The sequence below is a fragment of the Neomonachus schauinslandi genome, chromosome 2, assembly GCF_002201575.2.
Source record: "Neomonachus schauinslandi chromosome 2, ASM220157v2, whole genome shotgun sequence".
NCBI classification, from domain to species: Eukaryota; Metazoa; Chordata; class Mammalia; order Carnivora; family Phocidae; genus Neomonachus; species Neomonachus schauinslandi.
Window position 1 is genome coordinate 138,167,859 of NC_058404.1, and position 15,869 is coordinate 138,183,727.

General features: G+C 39.6%; 1 protein-coding gene across 1 annotated transcript in view; it reads left to right on the forward strand.

The window, feature by feature from the left end:
• The window catches only part of RASGEF1B (RasGEF domain family member 1B), a 37,985-nt gene that overhangs the window by 18,919 nt on the left and 3,197 nt on the right, over nucleotides 1–15,869 (forward strand). Inside the window, exons 5-13 of the mRNA XM_021702235.1 lie at nucleotides 1,876–2,088; nucleotides 2,730–2,804; nucleotides 4,164–4,259; nucleotides 4,378–4,480; nucleotides 5,961–6,040; nucleotides 7,343–7,438; nucleotides 12,649–12,744; nucleotides 13,097–13,220; nucleotides 14,391–14,463. Coding sequence (XP_021557910.1) covers nucleotides 1,876–2,088; nucleotides 2,730–2,804; nucleotides 4,164–4,259; nucleotides 4,378–4,480; nucleotides 5,961–6,040; nucleotides 7,343–7,438; nucleotides 12,649–12,744; nucleotides 13,097–13,220; nucleotides 14,391–14,463 — 956 coding nt within the window. The remainder of the gene's footprint in view (nucleotides 1–1,875; nucleotides 2,089–2,729; nucleotides 2,805–4,163; nucleotides 4,260–4,377; nucleotides 4,481–5,960; nucleotides 6,041–7,342; nucleotides 7,439–12,648; nucleotides 12,745–13,096; nucleotides 13,221–14,390; nucleotides 14,464–15,869) is intronic.

Here is a 15,869-nt window from a genome sequence, read left to right on the forward strand (position 1 = left end):
ACATCCCCATGATTATTTATTTTATAACTACAAGTTTGTACCTTTTGACCAGCTTTACCTGTTTTGCTTTACCCATCCCCTGTCCCCTACTTCACCCCACCATGAGGGATTTAAAATAGCCCTTAATTCAATCTTGAACTCCTTCAAATTCCAAAGAAAAAGACATTTTCTTTGAGTGACAAGCATATTACCAAATAGATAGCATCTTCTAAATTGATAACGCTAGGTGGAAGATAGGGTTTTTTGAAGGTTCAACTTTTTTTTTTTTTTTTAAAGATTTTATTTACTTATTTGACAGAGAGAGACACAGCGAGAGAGGGAACACAAGCAGGGGGAGTAGGAGAGGGAGAAGCAGGCTTCCCGTGGAGCAAGGAGCCCGATGCGGGGCTCGATCCCAGGACTCTGGGATCATGACCTGAGCTGAAGGCAGACGCTTAATGACTGAGCCACCCAGGCACCCCAAGGTTCAACTTTTTAAACACTTAGGTATTTCATTGATGATTTAGGGTGGTCTGTGAATAATAGAGGGAAAAAAAAGGTCATCTAATGGACCAGTTTAAAGAACTAAGTGGAATATATGCCAGATAAGTAGAGAGAAAGAAAAGAAAAAGAAGGCTGTGTATGCTCTTTTGCCTTGACTAAATAAGAATTGATCATTTCCAGATGCATTTGTAATTTTCCTTAAGTATGCAAATATCTATCCATTTGAGTTTTCATAATTTGCTCCAGTAAACCAAATTGCCTCTGTAAAATAATATGGTTCTTGTAGGTAAGATTGCCATTCAGTTTTCAAATAATTCATCTCAGAAAGTAATACTGTGTAGTACCTTTTAAAAAGGGTCTGACCACGCAGAGGAGCATAGCCATAGGCCTTTCCACATCTCAGCTCACTGGTGCTGCCCTCCTTTGGAGCTGTTAACTTAAGGACCATGTTAGCGCGTGTGCCTTTCTCAGGTAATTTACCTACAAGGATGAATGTTGTTTGTTTGGCAGTCTGGGACTAGAAAAGGAAGAATAAAAGAACGCTGTAACTTCTATCATGATAACAGTACCCTGGGGATGGATCAATTGTGAAGTTATTTCTTTGACTTAACAAGTGTTGTAAAAAGTCAAGAGATTGACATTTATCTCTAATACGTGAATTGCTTTTGAAACCAGCTGATCTTAAGTGTTATGGCTCTAGCATGATGCAGCAGCAGACAGATGGCAACTGGTAACAGGGAGAACTGCCCCGTGGAAGAGTCTGGTTGGTTGCGAATGTTAGCACTGACTCATGAATGTGAGAGAAATGGACATGAGTCAAAGGGAGGTCAGATACCAAAAATGAATAGCCACTGCTTCCTCATGGTAACCCATGTCCTATGTGGAAGTCAGGAAGGTGGTTGGGGGGGTGGGGAGTGGGGAGTCCGGTTGGCATCCATGCTTGTAGACTAATGAGACTGGGCATGAGAGGAGTGGGGAAATCAAGAAGGTGACCCGACAGAAAAAGTGTTAGGAAGAGGATGCTCTGAGTGGAGATCAACGTATTTTAGCCTACCAGAAGTAAAGCAGGACATTCCTATGCCGGCCCAAAGAGCAGTTATTTCTGTGTAGTAGCTAATCTAAAATGTCATTGTGGGGTTTTCCTGGCTCAACCTGAATTGTACTCTCAAGAGCAGCCTGAGGAAAGAGCTAAATTTTACAGGTCTGAAAAGACACCTTATGTGTGATGTACCTCTCTCAAACTATGAGAGCCAGGCTGAATCGTCCTGTACCTGCCCTGGTGGTTCTCCAGCATCTGGGTAAAAGCACTTAAGAACACAGTCTCTGAGTTTGCATGGTGGCAAAAGTCGACACGCAGAGCCAGGATGTAATCCTTTGCTTATCCCCCGGCAGACGTACAGGAAGAATGTCCAGCAGATGATCCAGTGTCTAATCCGCAAACTGGCCACACTCAGCCAGTATGAGGAAGTCCTGGCAAAAATCAGCTCCACGTCCACAGATCGGCTCACGGTTCTCAAGACCAAGCCGCAGTCCATACAAAGGGACATCATCACTGTCTGCAGTGACCCTTACACTCTGGCTCAGCAGCTGACTCACATAGAGCTGGTAAGGTCCTTGCCACCCTTTGCTGTGGCAACCACACAAGTTGTTTATCCGCTGTCATGTTATGGGAGATTATATTAGAATAATCCAAATGGGAAATAATAGGTGTAATAGCTAGAATTCGTTTTCCTTAGACATTCAAATCTGAATGTTTTTGACATTCTGGGAATTCACTTCATTTCTTTTAAGATTTATTTATTTATTTATTTATTTATTTGAGAGAGCAAGAGAGAGAAAGAGAGAGAGCACAGAGGGAGAGGGAGAAGCAGGCTCCCGCAGAGCAGGGAGCCCGATGTGGGGCTTGATCCCCAGAGCTGAAGGCAGACGCTTAACAGCCGAGCCACCCAGGCGCCCCGGGAATTCACTTTAAATACTGTGAGAACAAGACTGAAGAGCGTATTTACTGACCTACCTCATCTTCCCCCTCTACTTTTCCATAACTTGCCCAGCATTTCACTATGTCCTGTAGCATTGACTTACACAGAAAATTGCCTCTGCTCAGATCTTGATGATGATGACAATATTTAGGGTTAAAGGCTTATTTATAAAAAGTAGGGGTCATGCCAAAAGTCAACAGAAGGAGTTAACAGTCCATTTCTTCTCATTTTCTTTAACAACGTTGACCTGCTGGTTTTGTGTTTCAGGAAAGGCTCCATTATATTGGGCCAGAAGAATTTGTTCAGGCGTTTGTACAGAAGGACCCTTTGGACAATGACAAGGTAAATCAGGCTACCTAGAGGTCAGCTCTGAAATTGGAAATGGACTTTATTTGTCTGTGATAGTAGGTACAAGAGGCGGAAATTTGAATTATTTTGTCTTAGGTTTTACAATCAGAAAGTTTTTTTTTTCATTAGCCACGTCTGATTCATTGCAGTTTTCTTAAGCCAAATCTTCAAGCGCCTTCATCCTATTCTTACTCTATCACAAACGTTTAACCTCTTCTTCCTCCTTATTGGGAAATTTAATAAGCAAGTAGATGCAGGATTTGTGGTGATGAAGGTAGGAGATAAAAGCATAATGGCTTTAGCAGATTAAGTCAGAAAGAAAATACAAGAGAATGCTATGCTCATGATTCAACAATAACAGGGCATTAAAGACAGGATGCACATCCAGTGTGCTGAGTAAGGGTCTCTGCCACTTTGCCTCTTGTTTTAAGGTGAACCTCTCATGACAGGTTTATTGCCCTAGTGAAGCCCACATGTAAAGCAAATAACACTGGGCATGGACTATAAAACACACATAAGAAATCCCCCCCCACCCAGTGACCTCCAGAAACATCTCAAGTTGTTAGGCAAAGACTGTATCACCCACTAATGAAAGCCCCCCTTTGGAACTTAGGGGTAACAGCTGTTTTCCGGCCTTAGAATAGCTTCCCTCAGTACAGGAAGCGAGGATTAGGTTTTGCAGAAGGCTAGTGGACTTTTTTGTTTGTTAGGTTTTTTTTGAAGGAAGGAAAGAGGTGTGTAATTAACCTGTTTAGCCTTGGCCTTGAGCTCCAAGATGAGCTGAACTCCCTTCACTTTTGAATAAGGTGTCATTCACCCTACTAAAGACCATAATGGCCTAGACTTCCATTTACCTACCTTGGAAGATGTTTAGTTTCTTGCTACATGATGCTCCAAAATTTTGTCCTAGACTGAATTTTAAGAGAAAATGTTCTAGTCCCCTGCTCTCTCAGCTTCTTCTTGCTGTGTTGCTAGCAATTGGCAGTCACACCCCATTAATCAGTCAAGATTGTTTTAGAATGCATCCAAAACCCTTTGAATTGTGCTTCTGAGGACAGTTCCCACGGAGAGTAACTTAGTTTCCGAGGAGGGAGGGGCACCATTTTGAATGCATCAGAGTACCTTTCTAGATCTTTTGGGATTCACTGGACTGTACGAAGAGATTGTGATATTTCTGTAAAGGGAGTCAAGAATGTTAGTGATTTTCTCTCTCTCTGTCCCCATCCCCTTGTCTTAGAAAGCTGTCTTGCTCCATAAACTGGAATAAAGGCCCATATCTGACAAAAATGAGAGCCTAATCCACTCTTTTTTTTTTTGTCTCCAACTCATCTGCTCACTTTGCTCTCTCTGTAGAGTTGCTACAGTGAACGGAAGAAAACACGAAACTTAGAGGCTTACGTGGAATGGTTCAATCGCCTCAGCTACCTGGTTGCCACAGAAATCTGCATGGTGAGGAAATGAATTTTCTCTTTCTCCTCACTTTATTATTTTTTTATACTTATTTTACATCTGTTGGGTCTATGTGTTGGATCACTGCCCTCTTCCCCCCTCCCCCTTTTCTATACAGCCTGTAAAGAAGAAGCACCGAGCAAGAATGATTGAGTATTTCATTGACGTAGCTCGGGAGTGTTTTAACATTGGCAACTTCAATTCCCTGATGGCGATAATCTGTGAGTGTTTTCTGAAAGATACGTGTCCTTTATTTGTATAGGTTCTGTGAAATGTGTCTACTAGAAATATACACGTAGTACAGTTTTATTAATGAAAACTCTGCTTTTTAATCCTGAATTGTTTTAGAATGTTCAGAATGCTTTAAATATCACCGTCGTACAAGTGTGTACACTCTTTTTGACGTGTATGAGACTTCATGGAATACATCCAGTCAGTTTGTCCTCATCTGAATATTTATCGATAGAAGCTCATAAGTGAGAGATTTGCCCAAATGAAGGATTTTAAAAAGTGTTTGGGCATTATAAGTGTGTCAAGCATTATAGAAATGTATGATCTGAGACTACACTGTATGGTTCTATCAGCATGGATTGGAGGGTGGCCTGAGAAACTGGAACGTCTCCTGACTGCCTGTGGTCCTAGTACTTACCACCCACAGCACCTTATTACCCTGGTGTACGAACTCTGCTCCTCCTTTGTAACATGGGGATTTTAACACCAGGGACCGTGTTTCTTTTCATTCATCCTATAAACATAGTGCATGGGGTCATGCCACAGTTATTGATAGTGACTCTTTCATTTAAAAATACGCTAATTTATATGATAAATCATATGTTTATCCTACACATTGTAGGTATTTAGTAAATAGTTGAGTATTTACCTGACCCTTTAGAGTCAGAGTCAATTTGAAGTCAGAGAATCTACCAAATGAAATTCAATGCTTTTGATCCTGATAACTCCCCACCCCTCACCAATTCTGTTTTCCATTTTCTTTTTGACATAATTTTCCTATTTTCTCCCTGAAAATACTCACCAAATTTTGGCTCTTTGGTTTACTTCTTGAAAGTAGTGAACAGAAAGATCATCTAAATCAGGGACCTGAATGAAAGTTCACAGTCTGGGTAATAGAAGATTACTTAATTTTTCCCCTTATACCATTAAGAAAATGTCAAGACAAGGCATGTCATGGGAGAAAGTATTTATAATACATTATAGCTGAAAAAGAACTTGTATCTAGACTCTATAAAGGACCCTATGAATCAATAATAAGAAGACACATAACCCAATGAAAAATGGGGCAGATACTTAGATATGTCACAAAAGTATGCTTTCATATACTTATTGTTATATTATAGATGATAAGTATATGAAAATGCGTCCCATATCATTAGTCATCAGAGAAATACAAATTAAAATCACAGTGTAAAACCATTTCACACACTGGAATGACTGAAATTAAAGGACTGGGTGAACCAAATATTGTTGAGGATGAGGATCAAGAGGAATTCTCGTATATTATTGGTGGGAGTACGAAATGGTATTTCTACTGTGGAAAACTGGCAGTTTGTTGTTTTTTTTTTAATCAAGTTAACTTACACTTAGTAATGAACACTTTTTTAGAGGATAACTTCAAATGACTTCTCTTATTTGTCTGTTTCAACTTTTTCTCCCCCTGCGTCCGACTCCATTTTAAACGGGAAGCTGGCATGAACATGAGCCCAGTGTCTCGACTGAAAAAAACATGGGCCAAAGTGAAGACTGCAAAGTTTGATGTTCTTGAGGTATGTGAAGCTTATGCCTTGCTGTTAACATTTTACACCCAGAAAGTGAAATTCTTCTATGTGAGCTTGCTCTTGATTAGGGAGTACTACAGAGAAGAAAGCCCATCTCTCCTTAGAGACGTAGGGAATGGAAGGGGGTTAGAATTGGCAGAGGGGGTAATAAATCAGGTTGTAGACCAGCCCTTTCATAGATAGAGGTGTCCATTTTGGGGTGAACTGACTGAAGAAATGGTGACCTGTCAGTTACATATCCCATTGTTTGCCAGGATGGAATTTGGATCTTGAACCATTGGGAGTTCTACTTCAGGGTGGGCTAACTTCATTTATTTACAGTGTCCCAGGGGAAGAGTTCCCATCCCTATAGAAATACTCATTCACCATCCTTTCAGCAAATTTAGCTAACCTATGCAAAAGCTCTTCCAGGATAATTCTGAGGATAGTAAGAATTATACATAAAGTCATTTGTGTTTGGGTCATACTAATGTCATTATCACCTTGGCATATTGGTGCTTTGAATCAGCGGTCTTTGGAGATAATAAAAAAATGTTCTTTCCTAAGTTTTCCTCCAAATTGGGAAGTATCATTGGATATATTGCTTTTTTTCATATTATCTAATAAATGTCTTTTCCTTCTTATAAGATAGTATGCTTCAACTATTTGTGAATGATTTGTTAACAAATGCAAAGAACAAGTTCACTACAAAGGGTTGGATCCCTATGCATGGCCAACCATCAACTGACCCATTAACATTCAAATGAAACTTGGAAATGGTTTCTTACGCTGGTGTTTGATTCTTTGTTATCAGTTTTAAGTTTAGTGTCCACAGTGAACCTGGAAAGAATTTGGTCTAGGTTTGACATTATTGAAGCTGACATCAGCTTATCTAAATGAACCAAGCCTCAGCAAAGAAAACATTTGTGTTATGATGTGTTTTATGCCTACATGTGTGTATGAGAGGGGTAGATCCTATCCTTAATGAGTTCTCTCACCTATTGCAATTTTTTTTTTAAAGATCTATTTATTTATTATAGAGAGAAAGAGAGAGCTAATGGGTAGGGAGGAGGGAGAGGGAGAGAGAAATCCAAGCAGACTGGACTGAGCATGGAGCCCTACACGGGGCTTGATCTCAGGACCCTGAGGTCAGGGCCTGAGCTGAAACCAAGAGTCAGGCACTTAACCAACTATGCTACCTAGGCACCCCTTGCCTATTGCAATTTTTTATGTAGGGTTAAAAGTATGATCTTGCAAACTTTCTGCTGGTGAGAAGTAAATGATTAATACTCTTCTCTCTTTTGTGGACAGCATCAGATGGACCCTTCAAGTAATTTCTACAATTACCGAACAGCTCTTCGTGGGGCAGCACAAAGGTCTTTAACTGCTCACAGCAGCAGAGAGAAGGTATGTGCTTAAAGGAGTTTTATTCATGGTAGAATTGCCATGTGTTGCATAAATGCCACGTGAACTAATGTCCCAAGCTTCCTTTACCTGTTCAGATCTAAGAGAGAAGTTGATACACTATGGAAATTTTTATGCTTTGCCACAGAGAGAAGGGGAATGCTAAAGGAAGGTACCATGTTATTATCCATTATAAATGGATATTACTATGTCATTATTGCATTATTTAAATGATCATTTTGTAATATGTCTTAGTTGTTTTTCAAGCAATAAATTAAGTCATATGTTAAGATGACTGATAACATTAGAGTAATTTGATTTAATGGAAAATAGACATTTCAGCTCTGCACAAGGTAGCTGATTTAGTGTAACCTTTCTTCTTAAAAGAATTAGCTTACCTCCCATGGTTAAGTCATTTATTTTCAGAAAGTAGGTTAGTTGCTGTAGCATTAGGCCTGCTGTTACTAATTGGGTACGTGGGTGGCAGAAAAAGTACAGGGATGATGTCTGAGAAATTAATGGTCCTTGCTCTATCTACTCTCCCCTTAAACAATTTAATACTATCCTGGATCTATCATACTCTCGACTCTGAGGGTCCTTTCTTGGCCCATGTTATTGTCCTGTTTCCTTAGGTGGAAAGGAACAGTCATTTCGACATTTAGAGATCATGTTATTTGCAAAATAAATACCTGGTTACGGTAAATGGGCTGATGAAGTTGTTTGATGAAAGTTATGTTTCGCTTAGATTCTATCCATCTCTTAGGTTAAACTGTATCTTCAACAAATTTTTAGAAATGAGGGTAAAAAACATTTCAGGGCATCTCAATCCCTTCCGCAAAAAAACTTCAGCCTCAGTGATCTAAAATAAAAACAAATCACAAAAAGAAACACCACCTTTTGAAAATGTTAAATTGGTTCTCAACAAAATCCAGAATATCAGTTCTGATAACATTTGAGAGACACTGTGAATACATTATTTTTTTAAAGAGACAAGGTCAGAGAGGAGGTGAGGCTGGGAAAACTATCTCAATTTAGCCTGACAGAGTGTACCAGCTTTTAAGTTTTACTTGCCCAAATCTCAGCACCCCTGTGACAAGACTGAGAAAAAATCGAATCAGAAGTTTCTTCGGCTTCAGGAAATCAGCACATGGGGGGCTGTCTACATCCTGTCATTCCGCCTCCCAGACAGATGCAAGGCTCTCTCTGCAGGAGCCTCCAGGAGAGCCAGGAGGCTATAGAATCCTATCTGTAACAGGGAGCCCTGGCCAAAGTCATTCTGAAGTCCAGCCCCCCAGAGAGACTAGACTTGTGGGACTCTCATAGCTTTTTCCAGAGAACAGTCCAAAGTGTTTACCCTTTACATCATTTAATAAATTCTGCCCACTTTAGTTTTGTTGTTCTTTTACACCAGTTCTGTGTGAGCATATGAACTATACTCTCTAGTTCATAAAACAAATGAAATCACCACCATAAAAAAAAAAAAGGCCATTGCTTTTTCACAATTGGTCTCAAAGGCTGTGAATGAAAACATTTCCGGGTAAAACACATCTTTTATTCAGGAGAGTTGGGGTTTATTTTTCCTTTTTTGAAGTGAGGAGAAACTCTCTTTATTCCTAAGTAATTTAAAAATCTTTCTAGCAACATGGTTTGGGATAATAGCATCTTTAATATTCTTTCAAATTGTAAGTTTATGTGGCCAGGGTGGCATATCTCTAGGTACCATATCATAGAACAAATCAATTCTGTCTTCCTCACAGAGGCCCTTAAATGATCTTTAAACAGCTATTTTTCCTATGGGTACTCATGCCTCCAGGTTTTTAACCATTCCTCATATGATTACATGGTTTTAAATCCTTTTACTGTTCCATTTATGTTTGTGGGAACTTGTTCCTGCTCAACAGCATTCATTTCTAGGTATGAAACCAGTAATGCCTCTAAGGTATATTTGCCAAGTCACTGAATTAAGAATATTTTTTTTAAAGATTTTATTTATTTATTTGACAGAGAGAGACACAGCGAAAGAGGGAACACAAGCAGAGGGAGTGGGAGAGGGAGAAGCAGGCTTCCCAGGGAGCAGGGAGCCCGATGTGCTCTATCCCAGGACCCCGGGATCATGACCTGAGCCGAAGGCAGACGCTTAACGACTGAGCCACTCAGGTGCCCCTGAATTAAGAATATTTTGAAAGAGGGGTGCCTGGCTGGCTCAGTTGGTGAAGCGTGCATATGACACTTGATCTCAGAGTTGTAGGTTCAGGCCCCACGTTGGAGGCAGAGATTACTTAAACGAATAAAATCTAAAAAAAGAAAAAAGAATATTTTGAAAGGGAATTAGAAAACACTATTACTTGAGAAGTTCTCCCATTAAAGACATCATTGGCAGGACCTCCCAGAAACCAGGCTCGTGCTCCCTCCTATTGGTAACCCATACATCTACCTTAGTGCCTGGAAATCCAAAGTCCTTATAATTTCCTGATTCTTATTATGTTAGATTTGTTATAGGGGCTGCAGATATGAAGAATACTATCAATGAGTAAATTAGAAGTTGAAGAGCCTATGAGACTTCTTTCTGGCATATGGGCATAAGGAACAGAACAGTGAAGGGAGATTACTTATATTTCTATATTCTTAGAAGAGTGATTCAAACCATTAATAGTGGATCAGTCCAGCAATTCCACTTCTGGATATTAATCCAAAGAAAACCAAAAGATCCCTGTACCCCTATGTTTATTACAGCATGATTTACAATAGCCAAGATATGTAAACAACCTGAGTATCCACTGATGGATGAATGGATGAAGAGATTGTGGTATATATACACAATGGAATATTATTCACCCATAAAAACAGAAAAGAAATCTTGCCATTTGTGACAACATAGATGAACCTCAAGGACATTATGCTAAGTTAAATAAGTTAGACAAAGACAAATACTAGATGATCTCTCTTATATGTGAAGTCTCTCTCTCTCTCTCTCTCTCTATATGTATATATATATATATATATATGATCATCTTGCAGGCACCATAAATGTGAATATTACATAAAATATAGCCTCTGTGTCTCAGCTAGAGGCACATGACATGGAGTTATGAAAAGTTTAAATATCAGTGTGAGACAGAATGGTCAACACCACATGAATCTCACAGCCCAGCGCTGAGAATAAAGTTCTTGCTTAAAAGCTATTATACTATGCAAGTACCACATCTTGATTATAACTTAGTCTTCATTTGCCTTGGGATGACATATCCTTATTATCTTATAAGTGTATCAATAGTATTTTTCCCTTTTTATGGGCCCCATTGGTTTTTTGGGAGTGCTTAACTGAGGTCAGACCTGTATTATTTAATCCTCACCACAACTCAGTGAGGTAGTTACTATTGTTCCCATTTTAAGGTGAGGAAACTAGGCTTTCTTAGTATGTTACGCTTACATCAGGGCTTGGCAAACTTTTCCCATCAAGGGCCAGATCATAAATATTTTAGACTTTGTAGGCCATATGGCCTCTCTTGCCGACTCTGACGTGCAGGCATAAAAGCAGACAGACAATATGTAGATGAATGAGCGAGTATGGCTTTTTTCCAGTAAAGCTCTCTGGCCACTGTAAGTTGAATTTCCTTTAATTTTCATGCTCATGAAATATTATTTTGATGTGTGGCTCCTGGGCTATACCAAAAAGGTGGTGGGCCTGGGCTGGGCCGCGGGCCACCATTTGTCGACTCCTGGGTTGTACTGCCAATAAATTGTGGGGCCACATTTTAAGCCGAGGTCCAATGGAGTCCAAAACCCAGGCCTCCCCATTAGAGGTGGTCTTTCAAAGAAGCGAGGTCCAGGGTATGCTTTTTCATTGTTACGATGGCTGTTTAGTCCTAAAATAATAGAGGATTAGCCAGTATTATTTGAAGGGGAAGGTAATGAGGGGATCTTTCCTAATTTGGCTTAGGAGACTTCCATAGACAATAGCAAATGATTACAAGAATACTCAAAGACGCTGTCAAAACCACAGATTCGCTTTGGCTGTTCCAGCGACCAGTGAAATAAAAAATAACCAAAGCTTGTTTTTTAAAATGACTTTAGAGGGGGAAATCTGAATTTATCTCTAGAAGTGAAAATTGATACGTCATATTTTTGCGTATGAGCCCAAATGTATGTTTTCCAGGGCTCCCATTCATCTGGTGTAGATGTACCCTATGAGTCATGGGCTTTGGGAAACTTCAAAAACCTGCTCTTGGGTCAACAACAGAGGCCCACAACTTGTGTTTGGAGCATTGTTCGCACTGTAGCAAATTTAGAAACTTCAAAAACTTGTTGGCATTTGAGAAAAGGTGGAAGTTACCATGTCTGAGCTTTGTTCTTTGTTCCTTATGGGCTTAGTAGGATTTAGGATAGTTTCTTAGAGATTATTATTTTAGGTTAATTAAGTAAATACCACCTCATCAAGTCAAAGACCCGTGGCAGGAGAGTCTTACTAGGGGTTTAGTGTTTTTCCAACACCCATTAATTCTAATGTACACATTTATATTCCTCCTTCACTTGGACGTATCTCACAACATATTGTGCAAGGTACTGCTTAGGTGATTTCCCATGAGAACAGGTGCCTACTTGTTCTCTTCTGAAGGCCAGGTTTACCCAATAGGAAGTTTGCAGCAACTATTACCTAAAACCCTGAGCTCTCACATTATCTTGAGCAATGTCTTCAAGGGTAAAATGTTCATCTAAAAAGAAATTCATCTAAAATGTAGAAGTCTAAATGATACAACAGTACAGATCTCTAGCAGGGACAGGGGTCACACATCTTAAAAATCTTAAAATGCCTGCAGTGACAGGTGTTCTGTTAATATTTTGCTCCAACTAAGGGATTGCTAAGTGAAAAGCAAGAGTGCTTTTAGATCTTCTTCCATTGATTAGAGCTAGATCTTTTAGATTTATGATATGCTGTTGCAGTGGGGAAGACTGCAAAAGCTACATGAAGCTATCCGCCTCCTAATGCTTGTTGTCTTTGCTAGGGTTTGGTTATTAATAGCATTTGCATCTTTAGCAAAATTATGCAAGGGAGGAAACTGCTGTCATGGGCCGTGAACAAAACACTGTATCTTAATTCATTGTAGCCTATTATGTAAGCCAGCACTAATGTCCTTCATGAATTTCTTGTATTGTTTGATGAGACGCTGAATATCTATTTGCCCAAGCAAACCAAAATCTTTTCTTTTCTCTAGATTGTGATACCGTTCTTCAGTCTTTTAATCAAAGATATTTATTTCCTCAATGAGGGCTGTGCCAACCGCCTTCCAAACGGCCACGTCAATTTTGAGGTAAGGGTAGGCCGCAGAATCTGAGCATGGGGAGGGGCCGGCCTCTCTGACGTTCCATCCCGGGCCAGGCAGCCTAAGCAGATTCTGAAGTTCTAGAACCCAGTTTTCTCTTTCTCTGTTGTTTTGAAAGGAAATAACACTACTGAGTAGAATAAATTAGCTGCAACGTTATTATTATCATCCAGAGGTATGTGAGTAAGTGTTTACCTGTTCCTCATAAATACCTATAGCTAGTTTTTATTAAATTAAGCAAATCATGTAGTTCAGTTGATTCGAAGCCAGAGGGGAAACATTAAATGGAATGCTCATGATTTTTGATGACCGCCTTTTCAACTCTTGTCTTTTTTCTTAGAAATTTTGGGAACTGGCCAAACAAGTGAGTGAATTCATGACGTGGAAACAGGTAGAGTGTCCATTTGAGAGGGACCGGAAGATCTTGCAGTATCTGCTCACGGTGCCAGTCTTCAGTGAAGATGGTGAGTAAGCCTCGTAGCTGGAGCTCCTACCAGCGTCCCCAAGCCCTACCATTAGGGAATGGGTGCATACTATATGCCTCGTGTCTGGTTCCTCATACAACATGAGGCCTGTCTTCTGACCTCTTCCATCTTAAGAGTTTTCTGTTGCACAGGAAACCATATGATTTATCCCTAAAATATTTGCCAGGCACTCACTCTTCACCCATAAACAGATTGTTTCCATGTTTAAACATTCTTTATAATACTAGAGCTGCAGAGCTTTGGGCACAAGTGGAAAGGTTTTGAAGGACTTTTTTCCCCCTTGTTTGGACTTGCTTCATTGGACAAAAAATGTTGACATTAAAAGTAATTTGAAAAAACAAAAATAAAAAAACCAGGTAGTTGCTACCTGCTGCTATTTGAAAAAGTAGTGGAAAATCTTGACCTGTTAAGACATTAAGGAATTTGAGGCAGAAACAGTGATTGTCTGTACTGAAAAAAATTGTTGAGAAGAGAATTAAAGTTTGTAAAAGACTTAGGGATTTATTCTTTTGATCTTTTATATTCTGATATTCTCAAAATCACTAGTATTATTAACAATTTCTCACAGTAGATTGATAGTGTTTGTGATATGACTGAAGTGCATTTTGCATTAGTATTTTACCCATTCCAGACGGGACTTGGTTGCTATTAACCTTTACAAATAAGATCAATACCAAGCTTTTAAATCTTTGAATGAGATACTTTTTGATTTAAAAATAAAGAAAAAAATATTAGAAGAATGAAAAAGTGGCCTGGAAATTCTGGCTTTTTAGCTATGAAAGGTGTTTTAAAAATCAAGGCTACCAGGAAAGGATCCCCCTCCCATCCCCTTCTTCATAAAGAACATAACTGTGAGCGTGTGATAGCATCATGTGGCTTGCATTTGTAAGCTGTTTCTCCCCATAAACTGTCAGTTAATTAAGTGCCTTTTTGGCCTAGAGGCCCTTGGGTTTTTGTTGAGATGGTCAATCAGGCAAAGTGATATTTTGTGTTCTTAATAAAACTATGATGCTTCTCAGTTGTAATTGGATATGTTAAAGAGTTTTGCTTTAGGGTTTAGCTCACCTTAAACAGGAGGCGGATGGTGGTGGGTAATATCCCAGGAGAAGGCCTCAGTGTTCATGCATTCTTACTTTTTGTTGATTGTAGCACTCTACTTGGCTTCCTATGAGAGTGAAGGACCTGAAAATCATATAGAGAAGGACAGATGGAAGTCCTTAAGGTGAGTCTCTGTGCTTCTCATTGCTGTGCGGCTCGATAGGCCATGTTGGACTTACTTGAGGAAAGCCACATGCTTTCTGTAGGAAGTCCCTCCCTGTGTGTTCCGAGTCCTCTCTGCTCCTTATCTCTTGTCACCTGAATCTTTGTGGATGAGAATCCTCATTGCCATCACTCAGTTTTATCGCCTTTCACTTTTTTTATACTGTCACACATGCGGTGACTCTGCTTTCCTTTCTTTCTCCCATTATTTACCCCATAGTATGTATGGTAGAAAGAGCACTGACTCGTTCCCTTCATCTAAAAGATAACAAGTTCAGACTCTATTTCTGAATAGTTCTAACACTAAAAGTTTATTTGACCTGAGATAAAAGAGACCCAAGCACCAGTTGGTTCAGTAAATCTGAGTGTGTCACTCTCTCACCGACTGGATTTTGGTCCCCATTTTGGTTTGAGAGAAAGAGGAAGCTGGGACTTTATTTACTTATCTTTTAAAGATTTACTTATTTGAGAGGGTGGGAAGGGATAGAGGGAGAAGGAGAGACTCCCAAGCAGAGCACAGAGCCTGATGCAGGGCTTGATCTCAGGACCCTGAGATCATGACCTTAGCAGAAATCAAGAGTCGGACACTCAACCGACTGAGCCACCCAGGCACCCCAGAATTTGGGACTTTAAACATAATTCAGAATCTATTCAAATTGAAGAATTGTGTTAATCTATTGGTATTTTCAAGCAAATGTATTTTCAAAAAAACAAGGATGGGTAATAGGTAAATGTATATTTTAACCATTTGAGATATTTTAATAGGTAAAATAGCCCAGAATTCAGTAATCGTATAATCAAAATTGCTCTATTTGTATTTCTAATAAGAGACTCTGGGAACATGTGCCTTTTTGTACCAGGGTGGACAAGCACATTTCTCTTCTTCCCAAAGTCATTTGGGAGTCTTCATTATACTTGATATTGGGCTGTGTTTCATGAACTAGGGTATCCTAGATATATTTGGTTTGTGTGATTTCATTTGTTTCAAAGGAAAATTTAGGTTTTCTGTGTACCTCTCAGTGAAGAGGGAGGGATGCAGAGGCAATGGAATCATTAGCCTTAGAACACGTCATGGTGATAGGTAAAGGATTGGAGATGTTTCTTTTATCCCAGACACAAACGTAAAGAAGGTGTGGCCAACACCTGGAATCAAGGGAATGTAACAGGCTTGCTGGGTTGGTGCTCAAGTCTACTTTCATGAAATTGTGTGCCTGCCAGTGGCATATTTATATTAAAATTTTGTATTACTCTGTTGGGGTTAAAGATATTTACGGCACTCTTCAGTGTTATTCATGTGTAAAACACGAGCCTCAGAGCCCATATCTTGCTGGATAAGAGCTTTAGGAATGACTCCTTGTTGTTCTTTGC